The sequence below is a fragment of the Podarcis erhardii genome, assembly GCF_964252035.2.
Source record: "Podarcis erhardii genome assembly, chromosome: 6".
In the NCBI taxonomy this organism is placed as follows: Eukaryota; Metazoa; Chordata; class Lepidosauria; order Squamata; family Lacertidae; genus Podarcis; species Podarcis erhardii.
In genome coordinates, this window is record NC_138510.1 from 96,324,895 (window position 1) to 96,338,556 (window position 13,662).

Genomic DNA, 13,662 nt, shown 5'->3' on the forward strand with positions numbered 1-13,662 from the left:
GTGGATAAATAGGTACCGCTCTGGCGGGAAGGTAAACGGCATTTCTGTGCGCTGCTCTGGTTTGCCAGAAGCAGCTTAGTCCTGCTGGCCACAAGACCCAGAAGTTGTCTGCAGACAAACGCCGGCTCCCTTGGCCAATAAAGCGAGATGAGCACCGCAACCCCAGAGTCGTCGGTGACTGGACCTAATGGTCAGGGGTCCCTTTGCCTTTTTAATCAGAATAGTTGATGTGCACTTTGCACAGGTTTTAAACCTTATTTCCATCTGAAGAAAATGATGAGGCTATAGGGAAGTAGCAGGGGGTGGCAACAAAGCAGAAGAGCATGTAAAGGGGTTACCCCCACCAGTGTAGTATCCAACACCCGAGCGTTGCAGATGCTGTAGTGTAGCAAACACATGATTTGCTGCTGAATGGTGCAGGTTACAAGGCAAAGTGCAGGGAGTGTCGCACTGAGGCACCGTTGCCTTTTTATTGCTTATGCTACACGAACTTGAGATACAATCCACTAGCAAATACCTGCCCTTGGTCCATGTAAAAGAGTGGGAGCTACACAACAGTATGACAGCAAATGGTTCCTGCTAATGGCCACAAAGGAGTCAAATCAATTTGAGGGAGGGAGGCGCACGCACGCACACACACACACACACACACGTACCTCACTTGCCCACCCACTCCCAACTTGCTTGCACATCTGGTCAGACAGATGGGAAGCCAATGAGATGGGGATGGGTACTGGGCAGGATCCCCAGGCTCCTCATTTGCCTGTTTGCCATCATCCTGAACATCTGGGCTTGCTCATCAAGTGCCAGCATCGTAAAAACACCTAAAGTGCTCTTGTGCTTCAGCATTCCAGCTGGCACTGGAGGGGGAAGTGCGACATGGGGCAGGATGAGAGCCTAGTGAGCCCACAGGGGGCCGTTTGTTTTGGAAATTGCAGAATTAGTGTCAGCAAGCAACCTGTGACTTGTTGTGTGAGCTTCAGTCGCCAGGACTGTGAGGGGGAAATCATTTCAGGAACAAATCCTCTGTTAACACCTCATGAGCCGAAATACATGAAGAAGGATAGAGAGCGGACCGTGACTCTTTCCACTGTGTGCCTCAAAGGGCTCCATTTGAAAGAAGAACCTTCTTGACAGTATTTTCCCTGAGCTGGATAGCTCTTTAACTCACTGCATTCCAAGTTGTTCTTGTGTTCCGTATCCCAATCCAAAAACTGAAACGAATTGGAAAGCCGAGGGAAACAGTTCCCAGATAACTGGGGGACTCCTGATTCAATTGTTTAGATGTCTGACCATGCAGGTAGCACCATGACCATTTTCTCAAGTAACCAGAGATGGATGCAGTTCAGAGTTCTCTGCAAACACATTGTTCGCCTAAAAACAACTGAAGTCAGTTAAAGGTTCAACTCTTTCATCAGTCTGCAGATGCAGAATCCCTGCAGGAACCTGGGTCTATCCTGAATCCAGCTGTGTGTGTGTGTGTGTGTGTGTGTGTGTGTGTGTGTACGTGCGTGTGCACACACACAGATACCTCCTCACATCTAGCGCATCTAGTAGTTCCCGGGTAACTAGGAAGAAAGCAGTAGCCTGGATGAGGGTGATGATGAATGGGGTGATTGCCTATTCACCCACAGAATAGAGGAGCACTTCCTCTGGACTGCACCAGGGCTAAGGAAGACACAGTGCCCAAGTTAGAGGAGATAGGAAGACTTAGCGAGGAGGAGGAGAAGTGTTAAAACAGCTGAAATGAGAAATAATGGAAGAGAGCAAGCTACTCAGTCACATCAAATGAGAGAAAAGGGCCAATAGTTGCAGGTATTATCACAAAGATGAAAGCTATGAGATTTTACAACTGAGATTAGGAATGTAACACTAAGGTTATGAGCCTGGAGTGTGAATGGTATTGTGGAATTATCTAGTAGAAAGAATGGGGGAGGGGAGGAGCAGGAGGAAGGGTGGGGGAAAGCAGAATCGGTTCCAAGAAATGACAATCAAGGAAATAGCAGAGATGGCACTGCAGATCTTGCCACTGATTCAAACAAAAGAGAAATAGTAGGGTTCTAATTGAGTTTTTCTCACTAAACATGGTGCCTTGAACTGCCCAGATGGGAGATGCAACGAAGTTTGTTTTTGTACAGTTGTCGTTGGAAGGCAGCCAGCGGAGGTGCGATTATGCTGTTGCGTGCCATTAACACAATTTTGTGTCGAGCGAAGCAGAAAACAAAAGCTCTGCAATCTCCCACCTCCTGTGTGTGGCTAAGCTGGTTTGTGCTGTTGTGCTTTCTTGTCATGCTAGTGTCCGCCTGGCCTCAGCCCCATGAAAGATGGCACTGGCTGCTACGATCGCCACATTGGTGTGGACTGTTCGGACGGATTCAATGGTGGTTGCGAGCAGCTCTGCCTGCAGCAGATGGTGCCTTTGCCAGAAGATCCTGTTCTGTACAATATCCTTATGTTCTGCGGGTGAGTTCCACAAACGTCTTTAGTATCTTCCAGGAATGTGGAACATCTTTTGTTGAACTTTATATTGGTGTGTTTGTAAGTCTGGCTGTGCTTATTTTTCTTTTCTCAGTATTAAATGCACCATTTATAGCTGCTGTGCTGCTAATCTACACTCCAAACTCCCTTTGTAGCACTCAGTTACTCCTGGCTTTCTCTTCAAAACAATAAGCTAGTGGTAATTCCATAGTAGCGCTGAGCAACCAAAGTAGCTCTGAGTAACATGTCTCATTAGCACAAAGATTTTCACTTTTGCAACAGGGCTTTCTCCCTCTCCTGGCATGCTCCCTAAATCTCCTCTGGGTCTCCCCCAAACCTCCAGAGCAGATATGGGGAGGGCATGGGGTGCACACAGGAGGAAGAGGGGGGGAGAGTCCCATTGCGCAAGAGCAAATCCTTGTCCTGATGGGGCACATTAGTTGGCTACTGCCCATAGTCCTTAATTAAGAAGTTGAAATAATGATAATATGGTAGCATTGCACCTTGTTGTACAGAGTGTGTTCATTTGGTGAAATAACTGAATCTTGCAATGGCGGAGAAGGCTGGGTCACACCTTAAATATGCTGGGATCTCCTTGAAAGAATTCCCAGGAATTGGGAAGAGCCTGTTTCCCTCTTTCCATTCTGTTCACTGTGCCCCATGTTCTGCCATAAATGCTAGAAAAATCCTAAAAATTTCTAAGAATGAATTGACAAATATTGCCTGTGTCCCTTCTTGCAGGCTACTGATGTGCCTAGGTGCAATGATCAAGAAAACAGGGGGATCTCACTGAGGGCATACCATTGTGTAGAGCAGGGCTTCCCAAACTTCGGTCCCCAGCTGTTTTTGAACTACAACTCCCATCATTCCTAGCTAGAGGACTAGTGGTCAGGGATGATGGGGATTGTAGTCCAAAAGCAGCTGGAGACCCAAGTTTGGGAAGCCGTGGTTTAGAGGATTCCTTTTCCTGCTGTGATTCGATCAAAGTTGAAGCATGTTGAGATCCTGCAAGGGGGGCAAGAGACATGGCCTGAAAAATAGCAAATTGTGAAAGCTCCGTGGCCTGAACAAAATTCAGAAATTTAATAAATTAGAAGAATGGTGCTTGCTAATTTATCAGCACTGCTCTGGAAATTAGATTTAGTAATATGGAATGCCAAAATCCAGACGAATAGTTGGGAGGAGTAATTTCATACGTATCCTTACCTATATAGTTCTGAAATGAGTGGGTTGCTTTCTGTCTATCTGAGGTATGGGAGTGACTCCCTCAGTCAGAGAGGCTGGAGAGGGTTATAAATAACACCTCATTAGGATGTGTCATTTTAGGAAGTGAAATTTATTCACTGAGGGGTCTTTTAAATATGGTTTATGGTGTGAGGAATTCAAATTTGCTATTATGTGATTGGACAACATTTAGCTTGGTAAGTCTATGTTTGATTAACAAGCAAATAAACACACACTTTATTTACAGAGCAAAACTGAATTATATAAATTTAATCAAAATTCCCAAGTCATGTTACGACTTTTTAGCTCCTTTCATTTTTTTGGAATTTGAAAGTCGAAAAATTCAACACACCCTAATACCTCACGCATTACTTTCCTAAACTTTTCTCAACATTTCATAGTAGACAGTTTGCCCGCCTCTATCAATCTTTCCAATGCAACATGCTGGAAAAGCTGTGATTTAGTGTTTTGGTGTGGATTCTAAGTTTCATTCTCACTTCACATGAGGCAAAAGTGAGGTCCATGTGAACTGATCATGCATCTTAGGACCAGTGCTTTTTTCTGGGAGCATGCAAAGGTATGCAGTAATGGGACCTTTTTTCTAGAAGAAAAGCACTGGTTGGGACATGCCCTAAAATCATCTGCCTCATGCAGGAGTTTCTTAGCACACAAGTCAGTGTGGAAATGGTTTGCTGGAGACATACTGCTGAGTTAGACCTATAGTGTTAACCTTTCTCACTCTCTAGCGGAATAGCATGATTTCATTTCTGAGATCGTCAGAGAGATCCTCCGACACAGTGTCTCACCACAGCATTGCAGCAGCAAATTACTTGTGCATGGGTTCTTCTATTGTCGAAAGTACGCTTCCAGAGCCAGGCAAGTTCCCTTATATAGCTCTCACAGCAAGATGTAACCGTGTCCCTTGCATTCCCTCCCACGCCAGATGCATCGAAGATTACAAGCTAGGCATAGATGGACGGTCATGCCAGTTAATCTCGGAGTCGTGTCCGGAGGGTGGCGACTGTGAAGAGAGCCGAGAGCTGCCCATGAACCAAACTCTCTTTGGGGAGATGTTCTATGGTTACAACAATCAAACTCGGGAGGTTGCACCTGGGCAGGTGCTGAAGGGGACGTTCAGGTGATGGATAAAGGCTTGCTGTTCTTTGAGTTGCCTATGCAGCAGTATCCTTGTGTGTTGTGCTTTTACAGTATATGCAAAATTGCAAAAGGGCTGCCTCTCAGTTCTTAGAATTTGCAGCTTCACAAAGGAGAGGGGAGTGAGAGAAGAGAGGGGTGGGAGGGAGGCAAATGTAGCAAGATGTGTGTCTTAGCCAGAGCAGGGCAGTTGCCCATAATTAGAGAAGCTTCTGGAGGAGTTCTGATGGGCAGAATAAGAATGGAGGCTGCGTATAAGAAACGTTTTAAGGAAAGAACAATTTCCAGCGGAGAAGCAGAAGCAGGGATGCTTAACCTCCCACCCCCATCTGCGTCTCTGCTCTAGCTGTTCTTCCTCAAGCATTGACACCACCACAAAAGAGGAGCTCATCTTCAATCAGAGAGCAGTCGGCAGTGCAGAGTTTTGCCCACTTGTTTGCAGGATGACGTATTCATGGCCTGCTCATTGCTGGTAGTGGCAATTCTCTTGGGATGGTATATGATGGTGGCAGTGAGGTCAACGTGGCCCTGGAGGTGTGCATGCACCAACCTCACCCATCCCTGTGAATGGAGTGTTGGCTCTGCCAGGAGGACACCGCTGCCATTTCTGAGAGCTGGTTTGACAAGGGTTGCTTCATCCATGCTCTTGCAGAGAGGGCTGCACTTCTCTTCTCTGTGTCTTTTGAACCAACCTCTCCTGTTGTTTTGCAGATTCTGAACTTGTCTCTCTTGGGTTTTTCCAGACAGAATAACTTTGCCCGTGGTTTGGAGCAGCAGTTGCCAGATGGGTTGGTGTTGGCCACTGTTCCGCTAGAGAACCAGTGCCAAGAGGAGCTCTCTGAGCCTACCCCTGACCCAGATTTCCTTACCGGTGAGTAATCCCAGTCAGAGTTCTTCTGTGTCCATCCAGCCTCTTGTCTAGTCTCAAAAGCTGCACAGGGGAGTATCAAGTTACTTCTTAAAATTTTGTTGTGGGCAATTTTGAGAATAGTGCAGGTGAGAAAAGTAGCAAAACATAATAACTGCATCAGAAATGCCTCTGAGAAATTTTATTTCATTGCTTTTTCCCTTTGGACACCCTTTTCTTGAAGTAGGTAATATGGATAAGTGTAAGGGCAATATGATTTGAGTGGGTATTCAGTGGGTATGTAGGAGAGAGATTCTATGCTCTTTTTGCTGATTGCATAAAACTTCAGTAAAATGTAAATAATTAAAGAAGCTGCTCTGCAGATGGTGCATGAGAAAGGAAGTAGTTTGATTCCTGCTGGCTGATCATAAGGGTTTTTGTTGTTTTAAAAAGGAAATAAATGCTTGATTTTATTTACCAGCCTAAGCAGATCAGGCGTTACTCTGAATGTGCATGAGGGAGCAGAGGTGCTGAGTAAGGTGGTCCTCTGTTTTTTCCATAATCACTTCAGAGACGAGACAGTCACTTTAACGTGGTCAAGACCTGAATGTGCTGAACTAAATAGCAATTCAAAGGTACCAGGGCCTTCTCCGTTCTTCCAGGTACTCTGGAGGGGGCCTGTGTCAATCTCAAAGCCTAGGTACAGGTGGTGACCATTTTGTGTAAGTCCAATTGATGTGTGACCACCACCACACGGGTCCTTTTGGACCTGGAAGATGGCAAGAAGGGGATTTAACGAGGATGGGGTGGGCTTATGCATGCTCTGCCAATATGCACGGGGGCCAGGAACAGAACCCCCCCCCCCCCCGTGCTGAAATGCAGCACTCCTAAGGAGAGGGAACCTGTTAGGACCAAGGGGAGCGCAGATGGTCTGACTTGTTGTAAGGTGGCTCCCTATGTTCCATGTGGTGGTTGCCTTGTAACTTGCAGGCTGGACCTGAAGTTTGAGTGGGCTGGCATTCTGCCTTATTCCAGTTTTGCTAGCAGTCACAGGTCCATTCCATCCCATTTTGTCATATTTTTTTGAAATATCATACTGAAAGTGCACATTTCAATTCTACACATTTTGAACACACTTTTTATATGAAATGCACATTTTTCAATGCTCCCCCCCATAAAATAAACATTTTGTATGCATAAAATATGTGAAGAGCAGTCCAGAATCTGGTGAAGTGCATAAACCGACTGAGAGTTGTGTTCAGATTTACAGGCAAGTGCTCATCCAGACTTTCATTTGTGCTGCGTCTTTAGGCACTGGTCAGGGGTTTAAAGTACTGTATCTGAGTGGGGTTTTTTTGTTTTTTTGTCCCAGCACTTGCCCCGTGAAAACCACATTTTACCACTGAATCTGAGCAGATCTGACCATGACAAGGGACTGATGTCAATTTTCCCCACTTTCAAATCACCTTCCTCAAGCTCAATAGAATCATAGAATCATAGAATCATAGAGTTGGAAGAGACAACAAGGGCCATCGAGTCCAACCCCCTGCCAAGCAGGAAACACCATCAGAGCACTCCTGACATATGGTTGTCAGTTGAGAAAACAAGTTCCAGAGATTGAGGCTTTCAGCACCCTTTTCCCTCCGCAGAGGTAGGGAACATATTAGGATGGTGCGCCCTCAGAGGCTGATGGACCCAATAGGTTTCCAGATGGCTCTGGTGGATTTTCTGGCAGATACTACTGGTGCTCCTATTGAAGCCCTGGCTGACCTCTGGAACATCCAAATGGTTCATGCCATTGACAGGATCGCCCCATAGCTCCTCTCCCACTTGGTGGAGCCTGCTAGGCTCCCTGTTACACTCCAGGGCTTAGGGCAAGGAAACAAGCTTGGAGACTGCTCAAACACGAGTGGTGGGAAACTTCAGCCGAATGCAATCAAACACTGGTGAGGTGTAATAATCAAGGCTATCTAGTGGCAGTGAAGGCAGCAAAGAAGGCATACTTTGCTGCCTCCATTGCATCCTCATCGTGCCTTCTGGCAGAGCTTTTCAAGGTAGTGCAGGGCCTGTTACAGTCTGGCCCAAAGGAGGTTGCAGAACTGACAGTAGCTTGCATCCACTGGGATCACAACCTCATTGTTACAACAGTTGAATCTCAAGGGGTGTCCAGAGCACTTTGTAGTCTTGTTGTGTTGGATGAATCAGGGAATCATAGAATTGTAACGTTGGAAAGGATCCTAAGGGTTATCTAGTCCAACCCCCTGCAATGAAGGAATCTCAGCTGAGTTTCAGTTTGTAAGGCTTGAGATGTAGACAAGGTGCTTGGGTCAGTCAGGGCGACCACTTGTTCTCTGGACCCTTGCACCTCTTGGCTGATAAAAACTACCAAGGAACCAACAGCTGGGTAGGCCAGGGAGGTGATTAAAGCCTCCTACCAAGTGGGGGACATGGGTGTCGCTGTGGTCTAAACCACAGAGCCTAGGGCTTGCTGATCAGAAGGTCGGCAGTTCGAATCCCCGTGATGGAGTGAGCTCTCGTTGCTCGGTCCCTGCTCCTGCCAACCTAGCAGTTCGAAAGCACTTCAAAGTGCAAGTAGATAAATAGGTACTGCTCCGGCGGGAAGATAAACAGCATATCTGTGCACTGCTCTGGTTCACCAGAAGCGGCTTAGTCATGCTGGCCACATGACTTGGAAGCTGTCTGCGGACAAATGCCGGCTCCTTTGGCCTATAGCGTGAGATGAGCGCGCAGCCCCAGAATCGTCCGTGACTGGACCTAATGGTCAGGGGTCCCTTTACCTTTACCAAGTGGGAGTAGACCCTGCCTGCTTGAAGGAGGCAGTGGTAAAACCACTCCTCAAGAAGCATTATGTATTTTGTGCTCTCATTTTTATGTTGTGAACTGCCCTGTGATCTTTGATTGAAAGGTGGCATATAATAATAATAATAATAATAATAATAATAATAATAATAATAATGATAATGATAATGATAATGATAATGTTTTCATATACCGTCTTTTTCAGGCACAATAATACCTTATCTCCTATCATGTTCCTCTATCTGTAGAAGCGGTTCAGTCAGGGCTCACCGCTTCAAAAACAACTGCCGCTACAAATTAGTAGGAATGAGATAATGAAATGAACTGGAGCAGGAACAGTGCAATAAGATCTTGCTCCTGAGAAAGGCAGCACTTGAAATCCCATAGGATGTACTATAATGAAGGCTTTGTTTCTGTGCATGATTTCGGGGCTTTACCTCCCCCATCCTGCTTGTGGGTGTGCATATGTAGTAGACCAGGTACTGAAGGAATCAGTGCTTCTGGAGAACTTAGGGGGTAGCTGCAGAAGGTGTGACATTCGGCAACTTGCCATACAACCCTGCCACAAGGGGCTGCTTTAGAAGAGAGGCTGAGCTGTTTTATGGGTGAGGGCCAGAGGGGGGCTCTGTGGAATGAATGTGGCGGCTCCCCGTTCAACATCGGCTCGAGGGACAGAGCATTGCCACTCACCATCCAGCCCCTTTTCTCCTCCCTTGCAGCTGGCATTCAGAAGCTCCTGGGTGCCTATGCCCACACCCCTTGGCATGGGTTGAGGCTGTGCCTGCCCCTTGGGAGCCCATGGGAAATGCCCAGCCTGCTGTGTGTGGAAGACAGCTCATTAAAAACGCAATTAGTGGAGAAATTAACGTGGTGGGGCCATGCCTTTGGGACAGGCCTCTCAGGAAAAGTGGGGGGGGGGCAGAGAGTAGGGGGGAGGCTTGTTATCTTCAGAAGTAGAGACTGGGCTGCAGAAAAGAAACAAGCAAAAGCAAGCTCCTTTCAAGTTGTATTTTTAATTACCGAAGAGTTGCTGACCCACAGACCTTCCTTTAGTATAATTAGTGCTTCTCTTCCACCTCCACACCTTCCAGCCTCTCCCGCTGCCTCCCGCTCACCCCTGTTCCCGCTCCTGCCCCACACCTGCCTCTGTATCTCTTGCAGTCTGAAACAACATTTAATTAGGCATATTCTTGAATTAAGTGCTTTAACCAGTTTGGCTGCTTGAAAGCAACTGGGCTGCCGTTGCCCAGGAAATTGGGTGAAGGTGAACGGCCGTTATGTAGCACATTAATTGCTTTGCTTGCCCAGGAAAGGAGGTTTGTGAAGTCCAAAAGGTAAGCATTCTCCCAGGGGAGCAGCAGGGGGAAAAAAGCATAACAGCCAACTAAAGAGGACTCACAATGAGATACAGAAATCAGATTTGAGAATGCTGCCATTTTTAATGAACCGTGGGGGCCTCACTTGTGCTTTTTTTCTTATGGTGCTCACCAGTTCACAGTACCAGCACATTCCCACCACCACAGAGATGCTCAGCCACATGGGGAGCCAACAAAGGCATGAGCAAAGCCTGACTGCTGTCGTCGCACCCCCAGGGCTGGTTGGGGTGCACGAGTCCCACTCCCAGAAGAGCATGAGAGTGAGTGGCACACGATGTGTGTCATACTTCCCCCGCCGTGCCCTGTGCCCTGCTGCTGGCTGTGTGCGCCCTGGTTGCCTAGCTGGCTGCGCTTGTGATGGACGGGGCGGGAGCCGTCAGTGAGTACTGGCACGTTTTTTTCCTAGAAAAAAAGGCAATGAGCATCACTCTGAGAAACCCAAGAACTGCAAGTCAGGTTCTAGGGCACTGCAGCTTCTATGTGCACTAGACCTATTCAAATGGAAAACATCTGTGCATGTCTCCAGATCCAGCAGCTTCACAGAGGGAGCATATATGCAGGGAGGCAGGCACAAGGAGCAGTAGCAGAGAAGAGGCAGTGAATGAGTTAAAAATGGCCACAACTTTTAATTGGTAATAGTCGATGGGGAGCTGGCACAGCATGGAGCAAGAATCCACCCACTGATGAAAGACATCACTCAGGATCTGTTAGCCTGCCCCTAAGAGATCACTTTCTGAAGCCTTTGTTCACATAAACAAGCAGACAGAACCTGGCAGAAATGGTTTGGTTTCTTTTGAGTGACAATAGTGCATAGGGTGGCCCTATAAGTGCTGGTTCTGTGGGGGGAGGGAGAGGGAAAAAAGAGTTAGATAAAATCGCTATAAATTGTTGTGGTTTTTCAAACGTTTAATCTGAAATCAAGCTGGGTTTGAATTTGTTGGTGTCTCTGGTAACTTCTCTCTCTTCCATCATGGATGTTGGCAAATTGGATTTTAAAAAGGCAAAATAATATTAGAATTGGTGCTGTCAAAAATGCACAAGGGGAACTGTGTTAATGCTCAGGAACCTGGCAATGTTTTTGCAGATTTTTATCTTACGGATGTATGCTTTTTATTATTATCTTAGCTTAGCTTAGCTTAGCTTAGCTTAGCTTAGCTTAGCTTAGCTTAGCTTAGCTTAGCTTAGCTTAGCTTATTTTATTTTATACGCTTGCTGAATGTTGTGGCCATTGGATAGAACAATAAATGTATATATAACAATTGGTTTAAACCCAGCTCTGCTATGAGAAAGGCAAAAACCACACAATCCCAGGCCAATTTGGGCCCTGTGTAAATTTCCTCCTCAGCCCCATTAACGAGAAACCAGCATCCAAGGAGAGCTGGTGGGTGGGCAAGTCATGGGGGCAGGAGCACCTGTGAAGCAGCAGACTGGGCTCCTGTTTATAGCTCGTCCACAGATCAAAGGAGAGTAAGTCTTCACTCTGGTCTGGAAGTCCACCCTGGGAGCCAGCCTAGGCTGCTGATTGGCTCTCAGAGCTGGCCTAGCTCCTGCTCTGCAGTGATGCCGCCAACCTGGAAATCAAGCAATGCTCTGCTGCTTGCCATGCCAGGAGCGCAATCTGGCCTGCCACAGAGATGTCAGCATGCTTGGACTTCATATAGTTGCTGGATATAGTTGAATATGAATTAGGTGAGCCCCAAGAGTGGTTTTTGACTGAAGACCAATTTATACATTTGGCACAATCACAGTTGGGGGAATTCTGAGCAGAGCTGGTGTGCTTATGTCCAAGCTTATATTTGAAAGGTCCAGCTCCCATATATGAACCTGCCTGGGAAGAGGGCCTTCTCGGTGGCTACTCCCAGACTCTGAAACTCCTGCCCTGGAGAAGCTGGACTGGCTCCCTCCTTGTTGCCCTTCCTCAGGCAGGTGAAGACCTGCTTGTTCCAGTGGGCTTTTGGGAGCTGACTGCTTTTAATGAAAGGGCTGGTGCTGTGCTGTTTTTGTTGCAGTTATTGGTATGGTTTTAATAGATTTTATGCAAGTCTATGGTTTAAGTTCTATCAATGTTTAATAGTTGTTTAATTATTCCCACCCCCGTATGTTTTTAGCTGTTTGTATTTTGTATTAAGTCCTTGTCGGGGGAAAAGACTGGGTATAAATAAATATACTATACTGGGTATAAATAAATATTGATGGGCAGCAGGGAGGGTGACATCCCTGTCCATCAAAAAGCAGCTGCCTTCTCAGCAAGCTAGAACGAAGTCTTCTTGGCATGCTTATTTCCTAATGGAAGTGGTGTGGGGCAATTTAAACTTGTAAATCTCCACCTGGGACAGTCTAGGGGGAAAACTTTACTTCTTGTTTCTGCTGAATGTGCAAACCAAATCACACAATGGGGCCAAACCTGAAATTCAGGAGGGGGGGTTGCTTTTTGTTCTTGTCTGCTGATTTCCTGTGCCTCCCCCAGTGACAAAGCCAAGCTTACCTGTTGTTTTGGTCACAGGGATGGTGAACTTCAGTGAGGTGTCTGGATACCCTCTGCTGCAACACTGGAAAGTGCGCTCCGTCATGTACCACGCCCAGCTCAACCAGCTAACAATCTCCCAAGGTAAGTGCTGCTTAGCCCAGTGAGTGGGGTGGATTGTGGGCTGCCACACTGCCTGAGACCCAGGAGGTGGAACATGGGCATTTCTTGTCGCATCAGCTAATTAAATTATGGAATTGACTACCAGAATATGTGGCGGGAGCAAGAAATTTGGATCACTATTGAAAAATGGATGCACTCATGGAGGAGAGGTTCTTTAAGTCGCTTCAGGGCTCCTTTCGGTGTGGTAAGAGATGAATAAATTTAATAAAGTAGCAAGCTAAAATCACTATTATTTGTGCTGTGTAACCTCCATGTACAGAAGTGGAGCACCTCTGAGTGCCAGACACCAGGGAGAGATGATGGAAAGGGGCTGTTGTCTTCACACCTTGCTTGTGAGCAAGTATCTCGTCCATTTTGGAGCAGAGAGTCCCTTGGTTTTCAAGGAGAGGTTTTTCCTGCCATGCTTTATATTTCTCTCCGCCCACCTTCAACCTGCCCCTGAATTGCAGCTTGTTGTGCTTTACAGCTTTTGGCAATGCCCTCCATTCCCTGGATGGAGCAACATCCCGAGGAGATTTTGTGGCCCTGCTGGACCAGTTTGGCAACCACTTTATACAAGAAGCTGTCTATGGCTTTGAAGAGTCCTGCTCTATCTGGTATCCCAACAAGCAAGTCCAAAAACAGCTCTGGCTGGAATATGAAGATATCAGCAAAGGTAGGGGTCGTGATGGTCATTATCTTTTTGAAAACATACACCACGTAACTGTGGAGAAAGGCTGATAATCAGTGGTCTGCTAATGTGATAGAATTGGCTTGACACTACTCCATTGTCAGAAAAATTCTGCACTTGGAATAATTTATGCCTATTGCATCATTTGTAAAAGGTTGCTTAATCTGCACAATAAATTTTGATTGCAGTGTTTGTGTTTTAGTGGCTCTCAGGGGTTGTAAAGAATATGAGAGGAAGGGAAACAGTTGAAGCGCAGAAAGTAATTGAGCTGTGGTGCTGTGCAGGGTGGAGGAAAAGGCGAGGGAATGAATGATATCTGAACAGTTCAATAGGCCCTGTCCTGTAAATGGACTACTTTCCTTTCATATATTTCCCTTACCATTTTGTGTTCTAGGAACTTAGGGTTTGTTTGTTTTTTAAAAAGTAGAAATTCCCAATGATGCTA

At 46.4% G+C, this 13,662-nt stretch overlaps 1 protein-coding gene across 2 annotated transcripts in view; it reads left to right on the forward strand.

Moving 5' to 3' along the window:
* ASTN1 (astrotactin 1) overlaps nt 1-13,662 on the forward strand; it is a 246,493-nt gene that overhangs the window by 199,026 nt on the left and 33,805 nt on the right. For both annotated transcript variants that reach the window (XM_081865108.1, XM_081865109.1), the window contains exons 12-16: nt 2,297-2,463; nt 4,646-4,840; nt 5,601-5,728; nt 12,404-12,508; nt 13,014-13,202. In XM_081865108.1, coding sequence (XP_081721234.1) covers nt 2,297-2,463; nt 4,646-4,840; nt 5,601-5,728; nt 12,404-12,508; nt 13,014-13,202 — 784 coding nt within the window. The remainder of the gene's footprint in view (nt 1-2,296; nt 2,464-4,645; nt 4,841-5,600; nt 5,729-12,403; nt 12,509-13,013; nt 13,203-13,662) is intronic.